Genomic DNA, 25,421 nt, shown 5'->3' on the forward strand with positions numbered 1-25,421 from the left:
TTTTCATGTTAAACCATTTCTTAATTAATCGATACATCGTTTTGTCACGTAATTTTTCTAGATAAAAATATTATTTGAAACGAGCCTGGGCAGTAGTGTAAGCCTCTATGACAACATTTGTTGTGAGATGTAATTTGAGTACTTCATCTTTTTGCACATATGATGTGTAAAAAACAGAATTATTAACACAATGTAAACCTTTAATATCAATCAGAGCGAAGTTTTTGATCTCTGCATACGCGAAAATATTTCAGAAAACCATGCCAATAACAGCCATAAAATTGAAATACGATTTTTTCTTAAGTTCCTTGAAAAGCCAGCACACTATATTTACATCGCCCTCCTATGATGAAAACATAACTTTGGAAGTCAAACATTTAATGTTATTCACTAAAAATTAAAATGATTATATGTGCATACCATAGTAATCCAAGAACGGTAAGACGCCGGCTGCATTTTCTCTTGTTGAGATATTTTTTGTAAGTAAGCGTGTTTAAGTCTCGGTATTTTATTTCATTGGATGAATATTAATGATATGAAACATTAACTTAGAAATTTTAAGGTAACACGTCATTGTCGTGCTGATCTCCAGATTGCCCTTGAAACTGGAATTGGTTATTTTTGTAGACTCATGAGTAGTCATTTGATCGATGTTTGATTGATCTGATTATTGATTATGTGCATAAATATCGAGATATTCTTGTATATACTTCTATGTACTTGTTTCGAAAAGTCAATTTTTAGAACGTAATAAGCTTTTTTAAGCCATTTTTTTTACAAGATAACATTAAAATAACTTGAAAATAAATGTAATAATGTGACTAATTTTCATGAACTTAAATATTTACTAATGTGAACAATTTTTCATGATAACCACAGGAGAAACTAGTCATCTATGAATTCAGTCTTCTGTTTATAAATACGTCGGGTATTTCTGGAACAAAAATTTTTGTAAAAATCAGTACAAAAGCACACGCCATGATAATGTTTTGATCTTATCAATAGACGTCAATACATTCTGACAATTCATTAAATTTTCTAACAGCAGCGTCTTCATCACGACAAGAATGTGTGTTCCGTACAGCGCACTCGAGGTCATAAGTATTCACTTGTCGAATACAATGTCTTCAGACTTTTTAGGACCCCATATCAGTTCGTCTTCGGACATAAATATCTGCTCTTGTGTATTATTACCGAAACTAATAACTTCAATTTACGTCCTGTGTAATAGACGATCTGCCGAACACTATCTCTCAGGTCGTTGTTTCTATTTTTATTGGAGATTTTTTTTTAAGCTCGCCTTCTAAAAACCACTTTCGCATCTTATGCCCGTAGTCAGGAGTGAATTAAAACTTGCATTCATATTCTGTACGCATTGCCAAGTTGTACTTAATAGCGTAAATTTTAATTTCTCAATATTTCAATATAAAAATCAACAGGGGCAATAGTTTCGAAATCACTACCAAAGTGTTAACGCTCACAGCTAGGTCTATGTATTTTCTAGTGCTCAACACAAAACTTTTCTATGTCGATGATGTTTAGGCATTGGTAGCCAGGATATATAATTATAGTACACTTATGCAAACCACGAATAGTTAATTCCTCTAATGTCTCATTATAGTTCAATTAACGTCGTAAAATGTATCGTTTCCTATAATCCACATTTAAAAACCACCCGTTAATGCGTAAAGTTATTTCAAACTTTTCAATTTACATGATTGCAGCGAGTCCAAGAGGTAATTGCAACATTTCTTCTGCCTTTTCATCACTTTGCCCTTTTTGAAGACTACAAGAGCTATGCTCGTTTTGAACAGTTTCTAGGCACTTATCTTTCAAATTTTAACATGGCTGCACATCTCCAGCTGCTGTTATGATAATGTATATAAGTTAAGACGCTGACCATCCCTAGAAATAAAGGCATAGCTTTATAATGATAGAATTTTTTGTGGGTCGGTTTAGTATGAAATTAGAATTCTAAGGTTATTTATATAATTGATGATATTAGAACCGCGCTAGGAACATCGATAGACTTCTATTATTTGTGGTTTAATTGGTTGTAGTTAATTTGTTTTCGTAAAAAAGTTCTTAATACCTTAATAATAAAAAAGGAATTAATACCTCTTGTATAGTAAATAGCAGGAGAAGATACTTTTTTGAATTGTTTTTATATAATTTGGAAAGTGATTTCATTGATAAGAATTTACAATGAATTTTTTTTTTGCCATTAATTTTTGGACTATTCGAAGAAGAAGTTAAATAGAAAAAATATTTGAGAACGGCTCATTTTCTGTATTATTTTTCATTGATAGGGAATTTTTAAATATGATCTTATAATTTGAATGACAGAAATAATAAGCAGGTACTCTAAATTTGTTGGTTCGAAACTTAGTCCACATATATGACAATTTTTTCCAGTGCTGTAATAAAGTTGTTCGTGTGATTCTTTCATTAGTAGAGGGTTCTGAGGTATTGTTTTATTTCATGCGATTTCACACGATTAAGAGCGAATTTTAATCTTGAGTGATCATAAGAACATTATATGTAAAACAATATCCTGAATAATGTGTATGGATCTTACTTTCAAAATCCGTATAAATTACAAAAAGTACTTTTTCTTTGTAAAGAAAAAATTCTTTTGTTCCATCTCAATTTTTATATGAAATGTAACTCTGCAATTATAAAGATCAACGCAATTCTTAATATGTTCTTCGAATATTGCTCCATTATGGAAGTAGTTTAAATAACGATCACAATGACGTAAGATTTTAATATGAACCATTATTTCCGTGGATATGAGTCATGAAAGATTTTCTATACGTAAATTTACGTCGATTTTTCGCACACCTTATACGTTGAGTTCTTATCTGTGAATTCAATCCCACAATGAAAAACCAAAGAGGAATGATAACTTAACAGTAGTTCACATAAGTTCAAATCACAAAAGTGTAACTGGAAAATTTAAATAATCATACAAGTTCTTTATTATCTTATGAATGTTGACTTACACATGAACCTCACGTTCCTCATAACAATTGGGAATTTTTGAGTTGCGATTTCGTTTACTTTTGACAATGTTACTTCGAAAATTGCAAAAAAACGTATCTCGTAATTTTTATGCTATTATGATTAAAATTGGCTCAATTGACAAAAAAACAATAGTTTTTGACTCACAGGTTTTTTTTTTATTTTAATGAAAAAAATGTATGTATGCAAGTTTTATGAATATGCGGATAAAAGTTTTTTTACCATTTGTTATGGTGTTTTCAACGTATAAGGTCACTCTCGAAAATTTCGATTAGAAATATGTAAAAATTGAAAATCACCTTTGAAAAATATCAACTTAGGGAATGATTTCCATCCCTTTGAAACGTTTGTCCGCGGAACAAAAAATACATATTTCATTATTTTCGACGCAGATTATTATATTGTAAACTATGTAAATGTCTCCATCTATTAAGTGATTGAATAACGATAGTTTGTTAGTTGACAACGATTGCTTGATGATAACATTGTTTGTAGCAACGAGGGGAGAGTTTGTTGACCTTCAGTTTACGACTGAGACTAGCTGACTTGAGACGTCATATCATTGATTCTGTATTTTCGATCTGTCATTTTCATAAACATCCTTCTTAAATATTAGTTGTCCTTATCCTTTTACTTTACATTTGGTGTTATTCGTCTCACATGACGAAGTGTATTGTGATTCTTCGAAAAAGTTAAAAAATGCCATGAACATCAAATCATGGTCAAAACATCGGAAACAAGTACAAATCGTGTCGATGATTGTATTAAAGTAGGTAATTATTGAAATAGTGGATTGTGGGCTTTGGAAATAGGGATGAACTGATTGAAGGATTAATCATCACAGAACAAATGAGAAATGAATTGCTTACTTAAAAATTTCATGGGAAAGATAAGATCTCTACCTATCAATAATAATAATTTTAATTCTAATAATGATAATAATCATAATTCAAACAATAACAGTAGTGATAACTCCAACGGATAAGCATCGATGAGATCAGGAATGCTCTGAGAGGCACAAAGAACTGGGCAGACCCTGGGTCAGATGCAATCACCATCTTGTGGTAGAAGAAATCAACATCTTCTCACCAGCATCTGGCTCGTATTTTCTCAAAATATCTAGGAGAAAATACGCTCATTCCTGGATGGCTCCTTGAAAGGAGCACTGTGCTGATCCCCAAAAGTGGTGATCTGTCTAACCCTAAAAACTACAAGCCTATTGCATGTCTGAATACTCTCTTCAAATGGTTCATTAAGATCTAGAACGTGAGGACTCTGACTTCAATAGAACCTGTATGAAGACAGATGCATCGAACATCTGATGCCACGTTGGAGGACACGTTTTACTGTAACATCTGGTGAAACTAGAGTGTCCACGAGAGCAATGCCGTTTAGTAAAGGCGTATACCAGAGAGAGAGAGAGAGAGAGAGAGACCCTAAGTTCTTTTCTATTTTGCATCTCACTGCTGCCATTATCTGTCACGTTCCGCCAAATGCCTGGGTATATCAGTGCAATCGGCATGGAGTTTGGGTTAGACAGCAGTATCTCTGGATGCTAGTGAATCATACCGATATCTTGGACAGGTACAAACTCCTTCACAAGACGTATCTGTCGTCAAAGATACTCTCCGTAGCGAGTCGAAGTGACGACTTAAAAGGATATAGGGCTCTGAATTATCAGGCCATAATAAAGTTGCAGCCATAAATATGCTCACCGTCCTAGTCTTGCTATACTCATTCGGAGTTCTTGAATGGCTGCAATGTGAGCTTAAAGATCTGGACATTATCACGAGAAAAGTAATGACATTATACCGAAGTTATTACCCACGAACTTTTATCCAATGCCTATACATTCCCCGTAATCTGGGAGAGCGTAGACTACTAAGTTTGGAGAGTCTACACGACAGGTTTGTGATAGGCTTGGCTTATGACATCTATGAGAACTCTGATCCTCTTCTTAAGTTCGTGAACAGCTTCGAACTATTGGAAAGAAATGCATTTCTACATAGAGCAGCATATCAGGCAGCGCAGAACCTCGGCTCAGTTTTCAATCCTAGCTGCACAGACGGACGCAGGGTTTTGCAATTGACCAGAGGACAGCAAAAGATTGATATAAATTAAAATTGCTCGACTATCATGTAGCAAAGTCTTACATGGTGTGTTTTATCGTCATCTTGAAACACAGGACTTGTCACACCAACTGACTTTCCAATATCTCAAGTCAGCTGAATTATTTTCTGAGACCGAGGGATTTATAATAGCCCACCCAGATGGTGTGTTTTCTACCCTCGCCTATTTGCGTGATGTTATGCACGAGTAACTCGAGGACACAAGATGCCGAGTTTGCCACGGTGATGTAGATGAGCCGGAACGCAACAGAGAACTTATAGAGGTCGTGAGAAATGTCTATCGCGAACACACAGCGGATATTATCGTCCTCGTGATTGGTACTCTCGGAGGGATGAGGGACCGCTTTCTGAAAGATCTTCAAACAATCCCAGTCTGCCATCGGTTCTTTCCAAATCCTGAGACAACTGAATTATTGATTCAACATCTGCAGCTTCGGTTCACTCTCGAACCTGCGGGAGTCAGGTGTCTGCAGGATAATTTCGTCTAATCAGGCCCCAAGTGGGTTGAAGCTCTGGGGTCCCTCACTAGACATCTCTGACGAATTGTGAAATGATAATAATTCTAATTTTTCTGAAAAGAATTACACGGAATTCAAATAATTATTACAAATAATTGTTGAGTTCTTCAAGCTGTTCAAGCCAGTTTGGGAAATAATACATAAAATATTGGTTATTTTTCAAGTCAAAATCCTCTCAAAAAAAAAATTCATCAGAATTGAATCATAATGTAGTTAGTTCTTCGAAGATTTTTCAAGATTCGAATTTTTTTTAAAGCTTTACTTATACTTCCAGGTGAACTTAATAGTGAAAAAAGTTATATGTTAGTCAATACTGCTGCTGATATTACGGTTGTTAATTTTTCTCTTTTTAATAAGAAGTCTTCTAGAGCAAGTAATTTTTCTCTTTCTATTGTTACAGTTTCTAATGATAAATTTTATTTTGTTTTTGTTAAGACTATGGAAGTTAAGATTCCATACATCAAAATTAGTTTAGAGGTTGTTTTTGCATAAATTTATAAAGAATGTATTTTGGGAATAGATTTATTCATAAAATCAGTTTTGTCTAGTGAATTTATGAAAATTATTCATAGAAAATTTCTTCGAATAATAATAAGAATGATAGAAGTTATTTTTCTTGATTTGAATGATCTTCTTGACTTTATTTCAAATTTGTTCCAAAGATCTTCAAAGTGATTAAATGAAAAAAATGTTGTACATTTTAAAAAATTACTATTGAAAAATATAAGTATTCATTCGAAAAAATTTTTATTATTGGGAAGTGTAAAATGTTACAACATAGAATTAATGTTGGAAATGCTCTTCCTATTAAACAAGTTCCTTGTCGTGTTCCTTTACATCAGAGGAAAAAAGTAAATACTGTTATGAGATAAATAAAACAAATGAACCTTCTCATGGTCCTTAGGCTCCTCCTGTTGTTCTTATCTCCTGAATATGGTTTCCGGTGCTTAATGGTTCACCACTATTGATTTAAAAAGTGGTTATTCGCAGTTGAAGATGCTCCTGAAGATTGTGAGAAAACAGCTTTTTGTATTGGAAGTGAACTTTGGAAATTCAAAGTTTTTCCTCTTGGTTTATGTAATGCTCCTCCCACCTTTGTAAAATTTATAAATATAGTTTTACAAGATCACCTCGGCTAAATTTGTTTAATTCGTTTAGATGACATTATTATCTTTAGTAAAAGTCTTGATAAACATTCCATTCGTCTTCAAAATGTTTTTGAAAGACTCTTACCGTCAGGACTTTAAATTAATGCTAATAAATGTATATTCTTCTGAAGAGCGGTTGTCTTTTGTAAAAAAAAACTGTACTAATAAGTCAAACAAGTGTACTCCCACTGTTGACACAGCTCCGCCGTTCCTTTTACGGCCTAAAATGCCACAAGTGTTCTTGGTGAAGTTTTAGAGAGTTGTCCTGAGAAGATTTCTGCCATTATCAATTCGTGAATGCCGAAAAATAAAAATGAACTTAGGAGTTTTCTCAGTCTTTTCTCGTATTATAGGAAATTTATTACAGATTTTGCTACTTCAGCAAGACCTCTTCACTTAATTAGTGGAAAGAAAAAAGAAAAAAAATTGAAACAAATTTTAACTACTATACCTTTTTTGGGTTATCCAGATCCTAATTTTCCATTTATGTATGACACTAATGCTTCTAATGTTGGTATTGGAGCAGTTCTATCTCAGAATATCCCAATTAAGAAAAATAGTGAAATTATTTATCAAGAAAAGATTATTGCGTATTTTAGTAAGACTTTAAAAAGTCGTAAACGGAATTATTGCATAACTAGGATTGTTATCTGTTGTAATTTCGGTTGAACATTTTCGTCATTTTCTGCACCGTAAACGATTCATGATTAAAACTGATCATGCTTTTTTCAGTTGGTTAATTTCTTTCAAAAATCCTGATATAATTTTGAAGTTCAGAATAGACCTGGTCAAAGTCATGATCATGCTGATGCTACATCTCGGTATCGATGTGATTGTACGGAATGTTTGAAAATGGATGCTAACGCAAAATATTCTTTTAATAAAAATATTTTCCGCACTATCTTTGAAATTAATATTAATTTCGATTGGATTAAATTTAAAAATGATAAGAGTATTTCGAATTCAATAATTAAATACAAAGGAAAATAAAGTCTCTGAATTTAATGATGTTTCTCATTTAGATTTGACTTTTAAACTCACTTTACTTCATTGGAATTCTTTAGAATTAAAAAATGGAGTTTCAGTTAAACGATGGGAAGCTCCTAATTTTTCTTACATTAGTTTTCAGGTTGTTTCTCCTTGAGCCAAAGTTAATAGAATGATATGTCATAATTCATCTAGTAAAAATTTTAGTATAAATAAGAGTACTTCCTAGATTCATCAAAAATCCTTCGGGTCTACTCAGAATCAAGATGTTCATATTTGGTGTAAGAAGTGGAAAGTTTGTTTTGCTAAAAAAGATGCCTATAAGCGATCATGTGTTTTCTTCAAATTTATAATGTTAACTCTCCTTTTGAAAGAGTTGCGATTGATATTCTCGGTCCTCTTACTAAAACGTTTTCTGGAAATAAATTCGCTTTAGTTCTTACTAATTATTTTGCTAAATGGCCTGAAGAAATTCCTCTTCCTAATCATGAGACTTCTTCCATTTGCTAAAGCTTTAGTTCCTCAAATATTTTGTCGATATGGTGTCCCTTTGGATATTCACTCAACAATTTAGGTAGAGAGTTTGCATCAAAAATATTTGAAAAGGAAATAAATAAATAAATAAACAAATGAATTAGAAAGACTAGAACTACACCTCTTCATCCTCAATCTATTGGTTGAGTTGAAAGGTTGACGACAACTATTCTTCAACATTTATCAAAAGTTATCAATGAAAATCAAAAAGATTAAGATCGTTGGATTTTTCCATTTTTGTTAGATTATCATTCTTTTCAACATAAGACTACAGAATTTACTCTAGCAATACTAATGTTAGGTCGTGAGTTAAGGTTATTCTGAGATTTTCTTTGTAGAATTTTCCCTCCAGAAAACATTCCTAAAGATAATTCAATAAATATGTTTTGAATCTTCGCCAGAAATTATAATTTTCCATTAACAGCTAAAATGAAGATAAGTTAGGCACTATGTGTCCATAATATTATATAAAGTTCTAACAGTTTTTCAGGCTATTGAACTAATGTTTTTAGAAATTCCTTGTAAGATGGAAAACGTATGGTTTTTTATATAAATTTATCTAACAAAGAAACCTCGCGAGGTGGTCACCGTCGATTCAGCTGGGGCTTCTATACAATAATCTACGTCGAAAATTATGAACCACGTATTTTTTTTCTGCGGAAAAACGTTTTGAAAGGGTGAAAATCACCTCCAATGTTGACACCCTCTAAAGGTGATTCCCAATTATCATGTATTTCCAATCGAAATTTTCTTATACGTTTAAAATAACATAAAAAATAATAAAAAATACCTTTATTCACAAATTATTTTTTAATGGAACCAATTTCTATCGAAAGAGTATAAAAATTTACGAGATACGCGGCTTCGCAATTGTTTAAATGTTCACGATACAATGATTTTTTACACCATGCACAACAGATAATTGCAATATTTTTACATCCTGGAATTCCACAATGAGACTTACAGTGATCTCCAAATGCTAAATTAACTTGATTTTCAAATTCATATGGTGTAATAAATGTACAACTACTCTTAAACCATAAATAACGATAAAGTATGTATCGTGGAGACGAGAGTTGGTAAGGAGTCAGTGATTGTAATTTAATAATATTATTACTCAAGTGTAAATTTAAATCATCTCCTCATAATAGGACACTGTATGGAAAATGTCTCACAAAGTTTTTCTATATTCTGAACACAAAAACATCTAATGTTTGAATCTGTCCAGTACCCTTCTTAGGAATAATCATTATCTCAATTTCTTTATCCGGTGGTTTGACAGACGTGACAGCTTCAGAACAATGCCCAGTTTACGAATTAATCAAAAGTAAACTTTTTTTCCAACATTCGAAAAGAATACATCCCTCAACCAGATTTTGAAGTGTTCTCAAAAAATTAGTATATAAACTTCCAGAATATATTATATAATATAATATTTGAATTGAATTCGTTACCTGAAGTAAGTTTTCCAGATTTCGATATTTCTACGTGTACATTATCTGGCCTAAAAAGCGATGCTTCTACCCGTGAACCAAGTTTGTCAGTTGGTTCTTTGAACACAAGAAAAAAGGGAGTGAGAAGTTTTCCATTAGCTGATACCGTTGGTTGTATAGTATAACTGTGAGTTGTCGATCAAACTGATTGAACTGTACACTCCATTTTTTCTTTATCTTCTGGAGCTAAAGTCCTCTCTGAAGGTACTCCTAATTGATAGCCACTTTGATCAGAATTATATATGCTGTCTAAACCATATGATTGAATTTCCGATTTTACATCGTTAACGAACACTTCTGATGTTTGTTTTTTTTATTCTACGATCTTTAATCGTTTTCGATGATAGGAATTTGTTTAATTTTACGAGAGACATTACGATTAGTTCTTTTGAATGATGGTATCCACGTTGGAAATACTTGAAAACGGAGATCATCAAATCGTAAATTTTTTTAGCTAGTAAAATATATTTGCAAATTTGAGCGATTTTTTCTTTGTATGTTTCACGTTGGTCCAATTGATGTGGTCCAATATTATCGGTGTACAATAGAATATAATATATTGTTCCATTAATTGTTTGCAGATATTTTGAAAAAGGAATGATTTATGAATATGAGTCTATTCAATATATTGCGATATAATCGATTAAGCACATTTCATTTGTTTTCAATATAAATTTGAGCTCACCGATAATGAACGTGCGCATAAATTATACAATGTGACACTACCAACTTAACAAAACGCGAAATGTTTAACTTTCTTCCATGATAAAAATTTTTTTTCAACAATCTATGACTTTCAATCCTAAGTACAGTAAGAATCTATTGAACAGTGAAACACATCAGAGTTCTGGATCATACAATATGGAGTAAATTCTATGGCTGATCGTATGTTGATCACTAAGCTAGACTTTTGTTTTAAACAAGTTAGCTTAGACTTGAGGACTTCACTACGATAAAACCGTTTCAACGTGTGTGAGATGCTCTTATCCAAAAGTCGAAGTTTACCGGTGGTATTGGCAGGCAAAAGTAACTTTCACATTTTCAAGTTTTGGTAAGTCCGTACAGACAATGCAGTTATCGATAAAGACCATTAATAGAGTTTTCTCAGTAATTCAGGTGTTGCTTATCCAGGATCAACTGTATATGATTCCAACATTTTTTCTCGAAGAGTTACTGTTTGCATGGATTTGTAAATCCATTAACGAATATTTCCATCCATAATTTAGATAATCAATCATAGTGTTCATTTTCGAATTTATATTTACTACCAGAAACACCGTTAATCAATAAAGATATATAATATAAACTTCATATAATGCCATTTTAAATACTCACAATAACTAACTGGCTCATCGTCAACCCAAAGTTTAATTGATTGAGCACGCCGAGAAAATTTCATTGTGTGCCATGTTTCATCATTGAGACCTTGACCCGACATGAGAGTCTGCAAAATAGAAAATCTTGTGTTAATTATAGTTGTCTGGAATTTTGTATTCTGAGAAAGTTTTTGTGGATTCTCATATAATTATAGATTGATAGTTTGTCTATACTATATGTCAATACATTAATTTTTTTGTGAAAGATCTAGATAAACATTAAGTGAATTTCTGAAGATTGATGACAGAAGTAGAAGAGGCAGATTTGAAAATTGTAACTAGAGAAATAAATATTATTGAGAATAAAAATACGTTGTATATAAATATACGAGTATATTTCAAACTTCTAGTTCGCCCAAATAACTCGAGCAGCCCGAGAGGTTGTGTCCGAGTATACCAGTGCAATCGGCATGGAGTTTGGGTTAGACGGCAGTATCTCGTTCAGTAAAAGGAAGATCGCCGAACTGAAGTGATAATGCCGAGCTTACAGACTGAAGCATCATAAAACGTCTGGATGCTGGTGAATCATACCGATATCTTGGACAGGTACAAACTCCTTCACAGGACGTGTCTGTCGTCAAAGATACTCTCCGTAGCGAGTAGAAGTAACGACTTAAAAGGATATGGGGCTCTGAATTATCAGGCCATAATAAAGTACTCACCGTCCTAGTCTTGCTATACTCATTCGGAGTTCTTAAATGGCTCCAAAGTGAGCTTAAAGATCTGGACATTATCACGAGAAAAGTGATGACATTATACCGAAGTTATTACTTATACATGATAGGTTGAGGTCAACGTTTGCTCCCGAACGTATGGCTGATATACGAGACAGTGCAACAAGAAGTGTTTCATTGTGTCATTCTCTTCCCTATTACAATTACAGAAAGTTAAGTCAGTCTTGGTGGTATATTGTGCACGAAAAATACTATGCTGTGTTAATATTGGTGTCATCAGGTTGTTGTAGCGATTCCAGTTATTGTCAAGTCTATCTGCTATGTTCAGGGAAAAGTGGTATGCTTTGCGGCCTGTTTCGGATGCATCCCATTTTGCCTGCCATACACAGTAGAAAATTTTATGTTCTGTGTAAAAAAAATGTAGTAGTCAAAATTTTTGTGTTAAATTAGCAGCACAACCTTGCGTTAATTGAACATTTATTGCTTGCGTTAAATAAATGTATTCACACAAATTTCAATCCAACTCAATAAAAATGTCAATAAATTATGAACAAGACTGAACGTAACAATATGTGTGTAACGGAAAATAAACAAACGTTTGTTTTATCGTCATAATTTTTCGAAATCCTATTCCGAGAAGAATGTAATAAGTGCTCTTTTTCGTGTATTTCCAACACAAAAAGTGTGTTATACATCAAAATCTATTTCAATAAGTATTGGAAACTACATAAAACTAGTGTCATTCATTTCGAATAACACTTTTAAAGTGTAGAATTAACACTTTTTGATTGTAGGTGACTCTACAAAAGAACAATCTCTCGTGCGTTTTCTGTTTTATCTAAAAGTGGGGGCAGTGGTACTATTATTCGTTTTCGTGCATTCAGAAGACAAAATACATATCACAAAAGTGTATATTTCTGAGTTAAATTTGTTCTTTTAATAATTATTGAAAAGTAAATCAGTGAGTTGATTATAAAAATTTCTCTAATTTAAAGTATATATTGTATCAATCTATAAATGCATTTTATACTTATATTATGATGAAAGTGAATGCTCATAACCTTAAATAAGTTGCTCCCACACGTTCCTCATACGGCATTTATAATTAAATTATTAATTGATTTTGCAGTGATAAATGATATTCTTCATGTAATCGATTATTTTAAACTTTCATTGAAGTAAATCCGTATTTAGATACATATTTGATTTTCAGTTTGTCATTATCTACCTACGCGATATAAGTGATTTTGACGACGCAACTTTTGTATGGTTGTTTCTTGTATTTAAATATAGTGATCATAGAATGTGGATGAAATTACCAGAACCATATATTTACGAACATTTTACCTACAAAGGTATTGGAAATTCTCCTTTTTCTACCTTCTAAAAATATTATTCGAATATAATCTGATGTAATATTTAAATAAAAGTAAAATGTGAACAACGTAATTTATTGAGAGAGTTTTTACAAAGTGACAGAAACCATAGACTTGCTATTCTATATTAGTGGTGTATCAATCGATAAAGAAGGGATGGATTTTATTATTACAACATAATCAAATTGTAATGATTTATTTTCGCTTGTGAATTATTTCCGAATCTATGTGAAAATGAGTTTTTCGTTACGGACAATATTGATGTAAAATTTGGTTCGAATATTTGCCGGATTATGTGAGACTAAACGATCGAGGTGTGATTGTGAAAATTCGTTGTTCTCGAACAATAGTAGACATTTCTAATAACCCAATTTTCTAATACTGACATTTGCTACTTTTTTTTTGTTTTAATATTTGAGGTAAGTTTTATTGTAAAATTGATGTTAACTGTTATGATAAAGAAAATTCATTATGGTTTTTCCAAATAAAATATTATAATATTTGCAGTAGTTAATCTAAATTTCGCAATTGACTCTAAAATAACGAAGGAAAAGATCGAAGTCTACTTGGTAGACAATTTTCTCTAAATTCATTATAGAGTAAAAAAAGATCTTTTAATGTATTATTTATTGTGTTGTACTTAGAATGGGGTCGCATAACAAATGCTATGATAGCGCTCACTCAGTTACTCCCTCCAATAGCCAAGGGTAAGCATTCATCATCGAGAGAAAAACCGAGGAATATTATAAAAAAGTTGATTGTTTTCAAAGAGGTACGTTTTTTTCATAGAAGCAGTATATAACATAAATAAATTCTATTCCTTAATTTCATTACTTTTCAAGCGTGGAACACCACTGACGGCTAACGAGGAACACCGAAATCAACCTAAATTAATTGCAGTTGGATCAAACAAATCAGCAATTGATCAATATTTCTTGGAAATTGATAAGAAATTCATATTACTGCCTACAAAAGATACTGTACAAGCAATGAATTACTTATTTAAAGCTCATTTTGTCTTTACAGCAGTTCGACAACGATCTTCACAATTTTTGGGTATTGTTACAACATGACCTTTGTCACATACTAAGTAAAGTGAAATGCACCAATGTTATTGTTGAATTTTTTACAAAAATTGATTTTATTCAAAGAAATAGTTCTAAACAATGCGAAAATTGATATTGCATAATAAGTCAGTCATACAATTTTAGAACGAATATTTTTATTGCAAGATTTTAGATTTTTAAGTACAGTATTGTTCTCAATTTTGAAAATTTTACAGTTAACCATTTTCTTAGTTAATACGTATATTCAGGTATTTTTTTCTAAGTAATTATCTGATTATTATTATGATTAATTTTTTTTTGTGCGATTTCAAAACTCATACAACTAACGGAATTTGTAGTCATTTACGCATTAACCATTTGTTAGTCGATGGCTCTAATTTACATCTAAAATGTTGTTTCGGATTTCCAGCTAGTTTAGAAACGTATAATGGGTTTAGAAAACATTTAAGAAGGTGTGAATCACAACCAATCCCATCATGTCATTATAGTAGTACTGATTCTGTTGATGAGACATTAATATCTGATTCTGGTATTAACGATAATGACATTGAAGATAATGCTCAGGTGGCTGATGATGGTGGTCATATTACAGACACAATGATTCGAAAAAATTTATTTCATTATATCTCCAAACTATATTCCTTAGGATTACCTGATAGCACAATCACAACGATTCTCGAATCAATGACAGAAATGTTAATTCCACTTTTAGACGATATCGTATCCATGACAACATTAGATAAACGTCAATATCTCGCGGATATATTTACATTTTCTATTGAAAATAAATTAACTAAGTATGGTAGACAGAAACTTTTTACGGAAAACATTGTAAAGCCTGTTCGAAAAGCCCACGATGTTCGAATTGATAAAAAGTTCGATAGTCAAATAGTGTGTTATAAGCAGATCCCTGTAACGAGCACATTTACATATTTTCCAATACTTGAAACTTTGTCTATTTTATGCAATGAAGAAGCTTTTCAGAAATACTTAAAGAATAAAAGTCCTATTAAAAATAATGATTACACAGGTTTTAAAAGCGGAGCAGTTTATAAAAATAACTTTTCTTTTTCAACTAATAAAAATGCAATTTAAATAAATGCAATACTTTCAATTTTTTCGGTGTCAAGCATCGCACTCCCTTACTCAATTTGACTTATTTTGATGTTTGTGAGAACCAAGTTTGCATTGATTCAAAGATGATTACTTTAACTGCTTTGAATGAAAAAATATAGGCATTTGACTATGGACTTTATAATCGATCGAACCATCCAACAGCAATCAATCTAAATAAAAATTCTGATTCGATCGGTTGAATTTAATGACACTCCTTTATTTGATAAGTAAAAAATAGTCTTAATATTATTCAATAATTCAAAAATAGTTCTGTTACCAAGAACAACAAATACTATGTCATAAGATTTAAAACTACTCATGAAAACACATCATTGCCTATATGCTTAGGGTATGTCGTTCAAAAAAAAAGCCAAATGTATTGATTATAAAGATAAGTGATTTACCTTATACGAAAAGTTGGAATATTTACAAATGTTCTGATGAAGAGCATGTTATTGCAACAAAGCATTTTTTGTAAATTAATAGATAATATGTTTGTTAAAATATTGAATAGAAAAGTTTAAGTATAGGAAAATTAAATGTTACTACTTTCTTGCATTCTTTAATAAAGAAGAAAATTTACAATAGTTATAACGGGTGGTAATAATAGTAATAATGAATAAATAAAACCTAACTAACATAAAAGAAGTGTCAAGTTTCCCAGTGTAAGTGTTAATATAACCATTATTTAGAGTGAATGTTTAACACAAAAACATGTAAAATTAACTGAATTAGTATAGTATATGATACTGCGAAAAAATATATACCAACACATTTATTGAGTAAACTTTTACATTCTACATCGGTTAATTTTACACATCATTGTGTCAAAATGTACACAAAATAATAGTTATATTAACATTCACTAGTAAAATTATAATCAATTAATTGTGTCGAATTGACACAAAATTTATATCCTCTTATGTGTAAAATCATTGACACAACGGTTGTGTGCAGATTTGACACATATACTTTGTGTTGGAATAACACAAAAAATTGAGTGGACCGTTCTGAACATGTGAAATGTGTTAATTTTAACACAAATTTTCTGTCTGGGTATCTTCAGTGTTTGCAACCTGAAATTTATCATCGGCGTTGACGATTCTTCTAATGTGTTGTCATTTTATCCTTTGAGTCACACTGCAAGAGCACCACCTATTTTAACCGCTATCGAAAATATCCTACCACATATTTTGGTCTAAATATTTGTACATCTTTGATCCACCATTTTATAATTTGTAAATCTAACCTTTAATTTGTAATAAGTCACCACGAAAGGACAATCGAGTACAAAAATTCAGACAAAAATATGCAGTAGAACACTGATCGGATGGTCTAAACGATTCAATTGCACAAAATTTAGGCTGCCGTATTGAATTTTGCAAATCTAAGCTCATATTCGTGATTAACGACCCCAAAAATTACCGAGTATGAAATTTCAGGTCAAAATATGCAGTAGAACAAAGCATGACTCCAAGGGTTGAGGAGATTCTAGCATTGTTATACGTTAGTGCTTTGTTGGTACGAAGTGTGTATCGCGCATTGAGATCTACAATCGCTATGCGTATAGGCAGGACGCCCATCGTCACGCAAAAGCTGTTCCTCAGGGTAGGTGCATGGGCGTGCGTGACAATCGTTTCGGAATTGAAAGACTAGAACTATGCTTCTTTATTTTCAATCTATTGGTTGAGTTGAAAGGTTGACGACAACTATTCTTCGATATTTATCGAAATTTTTCAATAAAAATCCAAAAGATTGGAATCTTTGGATTTTTTTATTTTTGTTGACTTTCGTTTTTCTAGACATGAGACTACAGAACTCTCTCTAGCATTACTGATGTTAGGTCGTTAATTATGGTTATCCTGAGCTATCTCTGTAGAATTTTCCCTCCAGAAACCATTCCTAAAGATAATTCAACAGGTAAATACAGGGTGTAAATAAAAGGGTAACCGCAGAGTACACCACTGTAATCTACGTAAAAAACTGAATAAAAAATTCCTGTGCGAAAATTATTTTTAGAGTTATACGCGTTTCAAAGTCATAAAATTTGACCAATCAGAGAGCCGGTCACATAATGATAAGCGTCAATTACAGTACAACGGAAATAAAAATTTAAGTGAGTAAATGAATGAGAGAGCTCAATGAGAAGATGGATGAGAGAAAAGATAGTGTTTAAGTGAGTGGGTGTATGAAAGAAGGGAGAGAGTTTCTGTGAGTGAATGAATGAGAAAGAATAGAGAAATCAAGTGAGTAAATACATGAAAAAAAAACTGAGATTTAATAAGTAGATGGATGGAAGAAAAGATAGATAATGTGAGTAGATAAATGAAAGAGAAGAGGGAGAGATTTGATGACAAAAAATTATGCACTATGCTTGAGGCTGTACAACTCGTCGCCGGCAACTCGTCTCTGAATAGTAAACAAGTAATTTTACATCTTCGCAAATATGCATCAAGTGTAGTTTTCGCATAGACATATTTTTTAAGATTGGCCGGCAGAATACAATGATAAACTGTCTAAATACGAGATTTTTTCGACATGCTATAAAAAAACATCACAATTACACAATATTTGTGACTTATTTTCCTATCAAACTTTTTATACAAGTAAGCTTGTAAAATGATGAAGGTTTCTACATATTTATACTGATAAATCGAACCATAGGAGCATGAGAAACATTGGAAATTCACTAAAATTCAGTGGATTACGTTCTATAATATGTTATAGAATAGCAGGTCAGCAATGAATATGGCAATAAAAAAGAGCACATAAAGATTAACATAATGATAACTTAGTTATTAGGATTAGTACAGCAAATTAATCAATGCAGAATTTATTCTAAGGAAAATCATCCAAGCTATATTCTGATGACTTGTCTTACATCAGCTCTTAGCTATTGTCATACTAAGATTCTTATCTGCCTCCTGACTCCGAATCTGATCAGTCTTCTTACACTTTTTACCATACAGTGTGTGGAAAAAAACAGTGCTCGAAGACCGATGATGCTAAGAGACAGGTCTTGGAACAAATGTGACAATGAAAAATAGCACATGAAGATAAACTAAATAGTGACTCAGTTAATTAGGTTGGAAGAATGAATGAACGTTTAATTTCGACAAATTAACTAAGCTATATTCTGATGACATTTGACAAGTACTTTATGCTACTTTTTGATAAAATTCATTACATGCCCTCTAACCCAGCTTCTGATCTCTCTGCTTACACTTTTTACCATACATTGTGTGGATAGAAAACAGACTTCAAAGATCAAAAACATACGAGGCCAGAAGGCATGTCAAGAAACTCATATAATCATAGAAATAACACATAAAAATACATATAATGATGACTTAGTCGATCGTCATCAACTAGTGCATTATTGAATGAAAGATTTATATATAAAAAATTATTTAGGCTTTATTTTAATAACTTATCTTACATAGACTGTTTGCTATTGTCATATTGAGTTTTTTCCTTGCCCTCCGACCCGGTATCTGATCTGTCTTCTTACACCTTTCATTATGTACACTGTGTGGGTAAAAAATAGTGTTTTAAGACTAATAACTTATGATGTTGGAGAACAGGTAAGAAAACTAATATGACAATAGAGAATAGCACATGAAGATGAACCAAATGATGACTTAGTTAATCAAATTAGACTAGTGAATCAGTAAATAAAGGATTAATTACAACAAATCAATCAAGATTCATTCTGATGACTCATCTTACATGATCTCTAAGCTATTTTCATATTAAGTTTTCTACCTGGCTTCTAGCTCAGCATTTAATTTGTCTTCTTAACTTTTTATTATACATTTGTTTTATGTTCATGTTTTTTTTTCAATAGTTGACACTTGTTATGAGAACATAATTCAATTCTCTGTAGTAAATGATAAGAAGAACAATGAATGAATTTTTAGTTGTAAGAAACACTTAATTTTACTACCATTATTTTATCCAACTACTTGAACACTCAATATGACATATGATAAATTTTGAGAGGAATAAAATCACTACACAATTAATAAATTTTTGAAAATAAAAGAAAGCAGAAGTGCGACAGTAAACGGAGAAAAAGGACTGTACTAACCAGTCAGACTTCTTTTTCAACGTTCACTAAGTAATAAATAAATTTCTTCACTCCAATCCCCTCTGCTGAACTTTGTTGATAAAAAACAGTGTTTTAAGACTAATAACTTATGATGTTGGAGAACAGGTAAGAAAACTAATATGATAATAGAGAATAGCACATGAAGATGAACCAAATGATTACTTGGTTAATCAAATTAAACTAGTGAATCAGTAACATTAAGTTTTCCAAAAAGTTGTCAAAATTCAACAAAAGAAACTAAACTCAAATTCAACAAAAGATACTAAATGACCAATGATAATCAAACTGGAAACTATTCTATTATCATGGGGACGATTGGCGTATCCCATACACGGGCACACACGAGTGCAAGGGTACAATGTTTATCATACTTATGTGCTCGTGTGTGCCCGTATATGGGACACGCCAATCGTCTAACTTTTTCATTCCAGCCTATCGTAGCTGCTCTGCGTGACCACCATCTTCTTCAATACACTGATTGACGACGGTTAACACTCTGTTCGTTGCTCGTTTAATCATTTCTGGAGGAATGGCTAAGGCTTCTTCTATTATTCTATTTTGAAGATCTTCTTCATCTAGTACCGGAGTAGCATACACTTTATCCTTGAGGTATCCCCACAAGAAGAAATCTAACGGCGTCATATCTGGTGATCTGGGGGGCCACTCTCGATACCATGATTCCAAACCTATCCATCCATCAGGAAATAGATTATCCAAGCAATTCAGTACATCGCTACGTCGATGAGCAGTCGCACCATCCTGCTGCCAGATAATGTTTGCTCTTCTTTGCAGAGGTACGTCTTCTAGCAGCTGTGGGAGATCACGTAAAATCTCCAGGTAATCGTCCCCATTGACGGCATTCGGTAGAATGACTGGACCGATCTGTTATACAGGATTGGTATCTTAGAATCATTTACAACATTTTTGCGTGTCAGAAAAAGAACCACAGTAGACTAAAAAAATCAAAAAATGAAAAAAAAAACTATATTTTCTTGTTATTTTTTAACGTTAATGCTCTAAAAATATACTGATAATGAAATTCGTTTGGAAATACTGTTAAAATAAACTTAAAAGATGTTAATTACCAATTGATTATGAATCAAGCCGCACCAGACGTGAACTTGAAACCGACGCTGAGTTATTTTTTCACGGACACATCTCGGATTTTCATGGGCATATATGTGCTCATTGTGTAAATTGTATGGGCTATCTTGCCGGAAGATAGCTTCATCAGTCCAAAGAATGTTTTTTAGAAAGTCTTTATCCCGCACTTGTCGTCTGAACCATCGACAGAACCGAAGTTTAACAGGTAGATCACCATCCTCTAGATATTGTACAGGAGTATAGTGATAGGGATAAAGACCGTCATGTTTCAAAGTTTTATGGATTGTGACGTGATTGATGTTGAGGTGCCGTGCAGCCCTTCTAGTGCTTGATTCAGGATGACGATCAAAGTAATTGAGAATTTTTGCATCTCGCCTGTGATTTCGAGGATGACCAACATCTCCTAAAGGAACTGGAACGATGGGTCGATGATTGCGGATACGATCTTGGAGGCGATTAAGGACTTGAATGCATGGATGACGATCACGATCAGGGAAGCGTTCGGCATACAATCTTGCCGCGTCTACTACGTTTCCATGACACTTATGAAGCACGCGTATCATATCTACGTATTCATATTGTTCGTATATAGCCATTTTGCAAAATTCAATAAAAGTCTTAATGATATAATGAATGTACAACTATGAAGCGTATAGGTATTTATTTAAGCAACAAAATCTATAGTAACGCCGTGAATGAATTGTCACCTAACGACATTCACGATGAACTGCAATAACGAATGAGGCCAATTTTTGGGAGGAAATCGAACTATACATGCGATCATTCAACGCTAGATAAAATATAAATATTCTTGTTTAATACAAGAATAACTCAATAAATATATTTTAACCAAAATATTAATGAATTCTGAAGTAAAAGGAGCTACTTCCCGATAACAGAAATTATTTTTATAGAATAAAACTAAAGCTTTGAGCATTAATAGCCAAAGCTAATAATGAAGTACTTCAATTAATTTCATTATGAAAGAAAAAAACTAATTTATTTAGTCTCCAATCCACTAGTGTTAAAAAATACTTAAATAATTAATCAATTTGAATAATAATAATATAATCTTTAATAATTTAATAAGATTTTATCTTGTAAGACAACTAATGAATCTATTTAAAATATGACAATAAAACTAATAATAATTTGCTGTTAGCACGTCGACACGACTGGCCGCAGCGTACGAAGTTTCACAGCTTCTCGAAGATGAATATCGCTGAAATATGAATAAATGTGAATTTTGGTCGTTAACTGAAAGGTTATGCAGTGTTTAGACCCATTATACTGTAAAATAAGACTCAATAACAACTTCGGAAAATTAGTAAATTAATTAAAATGTTTATTAATAATTGACAGCAATTAATTAAAAGAAAGAATCCGTGCGGTCAACTCAAGTCTCAGACAAAAACTGGAGATAAACAAGCTCTCCCCTCGTTGCTATAAACAATCTAATCGTCAAGCAATCGTTGTTGACTAACAAACTGTCGTTAGTCTAATAGTTATTAGATGGCGACATACAAATATTTTACACTTCTCCCGATCTTTTAAAAAAAATTGCCACCTGGCAATTCCTATTAGTTGGGTAAAAATATTGGATTAGGCTGAAATAAAAAAACATGAAAAATCTAAAATTTAATTTCTAATTCGAAATTATGATGATCAAAATAATAATCTTTCAGCCTAGATTCCAATAGTGCCGCTTCCCAACTCTGTCTGCTTTAAAAATAAATAAAACAAATAATTAGGAGGGAAAAATCCTGCGGCGGGTAAAAACCTCCAAACAGACCAAAATGATTTAAATTAAACTAATAACGTGATTCTATACAATAAAAGATTTCTTAAGAACTAATCGTCCGTTAGTCAAATTAAAAATTAAAAATTAAAATTTCCATCTTCAATTCCCTTTCCATCCTTCTTTTTTATCAGGAGGAACCACTGGGAAGAACCATAAGAACCCAAAGAGTAGGAAATGCCAAGAACTGGAAGGTCACGGAACTAAACAAAATAAAAGTTCCTCACAGAATCAAAGTTCTTTAAAAATTTCATTATTTAATCATAAATTCAATGTTCAATTTATAATTAGGTTGAATGGTCACATTTCATGGAGTCAATTCTCCAAATAAATTCCGACTTCGCATCCTTTTTTTATCCGACTCTCAAATAAATGATTCAATATCATTAAAACAATCAATTCAATTCCACCTTGCGCAAGGAATTTCCATAAATAAGTTCAATAGCTTCTGCTCACTGTGCAAACTAAATTATTAAAAATTGGGCTCACAGTTACGCATACTATCCGAACAAAAATATTAGGATACCATGGACATCTAATACCTCACTTTGCTTCACTTTGGCCAATAAATGAAGAAAAGGATTCCAGTACAATGACTCCAACCGTGTATATCCTACAGTAACTCCACGAGAACGCTCCAGGACAGACATTGTGAATTTAAATCAACAATCAAATGATCAATGAGAGCCAACATTCTCAGACTGGAAGTTACAAAAACCCTGAATTCAACAGAAATTAGGAATCCAGAAAGAGTCAACAATGATTCATTATCATTATACGGAGCGAGTATAATCATTCAATCACTTAAAAACGACCATTCAAGATTTTCTGAAATTCGAAACACAACATCTTTAAGTAGATTTCAGATGCATGAAGACCTTCCAAAAATAACTAAAACTTTAGGCGATTTCCTTCACTTTAAAGAAAAATTGAATTAAATCTCTGAATTTAATCTAAACGCATTTCAAACCAAATTTAATTATTTTCTGTTAAACTTGATTTAACAGCCTGAAAAATCTTACAATTCTTCTTAGAATGACCTTCTATTCCACAAATCCAACATCTAAATCCATGAAAAGAATTTTGATTATTAAAAGATTTTAAATTTCCTTCAACAGAATCAAAATGATTATTATTATCATTATAAATTTTTATCTTGAAATTTTTATTGAAATTATTGTTAAAATTGTTTTTATTCTGACCTCCGAAGGTCAAATCTTCAATCGACTCAAGCTCTAAAGCTCTCTGAGTTGCTAATTGAAGAGACTCAATCCTCTCTGAACGAAGAGAAAATTGTAACTCTAATTTTTTTAATCCGGAAATAAATTGTAAACCAGCAATTCTATCTCTCTCTTCGGAAGAGACCGAAGGATACGCAAATTTGACAAGCCTATCCAAATCATTTGAAAAATCAGTTAAATTTTCATTTTCAGACTGTTTTCTAGCCTGAAAACGACTAAAATAAGCTCGAGAAAATTGAGCTTCACCAAAACGATCTTCCAACATTTTTTTCAATTTATCGAAATTCCCTAAATCTTCTAAACTCAAATTTTCTAAAATAACTTGAGCTTTGTCCTTCAAACAGGACACTAAAATCGATGCTTTAACTTCATTTGTCCATTTATGCAAACGAGCGATAGTCTCAAATTGACGGAAATAAGATTCCCACGTCTGAGAACCATCAAATTTTTCTGGTTTTGCAAAAGCTAAAGAATTATTATTAACTGAAGAAGTTGAGACCGATTCAACCAAATTATTAGAGTTATTTTCTAAATTATGAATTTCCAGATTATTGTTATTATTATTATTATTATTATTATTATTATTATTATTATTATTATTATTATTATTATTATTATTGTTATTATTATTATTAATTAAATTTCTTATCTCTTCAAATAAATTTTGAGTCTCTCTTCGACCTTCTTCAAAACGAATCTGATCACGATTTAGTCTTTCTTCCAAACGATTCAATCTCATCTCTAAAGCTAGAAGTCCTCCATTACTACCGTCTTCGACACAATCAGCATATTGAGTTCTCCTTCCAGCTCGAGTTTGTCTCCGACTTGGATTCTTTGGCATGATTTTCAAAATATTTTTCCAGAAATCACCAACAAAAATATTCACGGCACGCGAAACGAACCACTTTCTGACACCAATGTAAAATAAGACTCAATAACAACTTCGGAAAATTAGTAAATTAATTGAAATGTTTATTAATGATTGACAGCAATTAATTAAAAGGAAGAATCCGTGCGGTCAACTGAAGTCTCAGACAAAAACTGGAGATAAACAAACTCTCCCCTCGTTGTTATAAACAATCTAATCGTCAAGCAATCGTTGTTAACTAACAAACTGTCGTTAGTCTAATAGTCATTAGATGGCGACATACAAATATTTTACAATACATTAGAAGAATTTAGTAAAACTTGAAAATGTATGTGAATCAAGTGGTTTAACCAGCTGATAATTTATGTTCGTTAAGATTCGTGATGAATCTATTGAAAATTGTGGCCGTGTACGCACTTGATTCCAAACTTGATATATCTGAGTTGAAAATGAAACAGATCGAATCGTTTAGTCAGTAGAAATTCGTGACTGAATTTCACAAAGATTTGATAGTATGGCCGTTTACGTATTTGATCTGTAGCAAAGTGATCATAACTTTGACAATACTAATTCAGGGTATAAGTCAGCAGGACTTGTGGTCAATCCCATGGAAACGTTTGAGTTTCCCTCTAAGAAATTGTGACTTATACGCAACTGAATTCACCAAAAGAAGTCAAGCCACTTACTGACTCTGATCAATAGCAAAATGAACTCACGACTGTTGAATAAATCCAAAATCCCTTTCAATAAGTATGATATCCAAGGAGAAACACCGTCACTAAGTGAGATGCACTTACTCTCTCAATGATTTTTAAAGACTGACTCATGAGTTCCTCATTGCCTATAGGACCCGTTAA

At 32.1% G+C, this 25,421-nt stretch overlaps 1 protein-coding gene across 2 annotated transcripts in view; it reads right to left on the reverse strand.

Moving 5' to 3' along the window:
- Nrx-1 (Neurexin 1) overlaps positions 1 to 25,421 on the reverse strand; it is a 763,150-nt gene that overhangs the window by 130,097 nt on the left and 607,632 nt on the right. For both annotated transcript variants that reach the window (XM_035088915.1, XM_035088914.1), the window contains one exon: positions 11,169 to 11,277. In XM_035088915.1, coding sequence (XP_034944806.1) covers positions 11,169 to 11,277 — 109 coding nt within the window. The remainder of the gene's footprint in view (positions 1 to 11,168; positions 11,278 to 25,421) is intronic.

Source organism: Chelonus insularis, unplaced genomic scaffold, assembly GCF_013357705.1.
Source record: "Chelonus insularis isolate UGA/USDA-ARS -01 unplaced genomic scaffold, ASM1335770v1 contig_56_pilon, whole genome shotgun sequence".
NCBI classification, from domain to species: domain Eukaryota; kingdom Metazoa; phylum Arthropoda; class Insecta; order Hymenoptera; family Braconidae; genus Chelonus; species Chelonus insularis.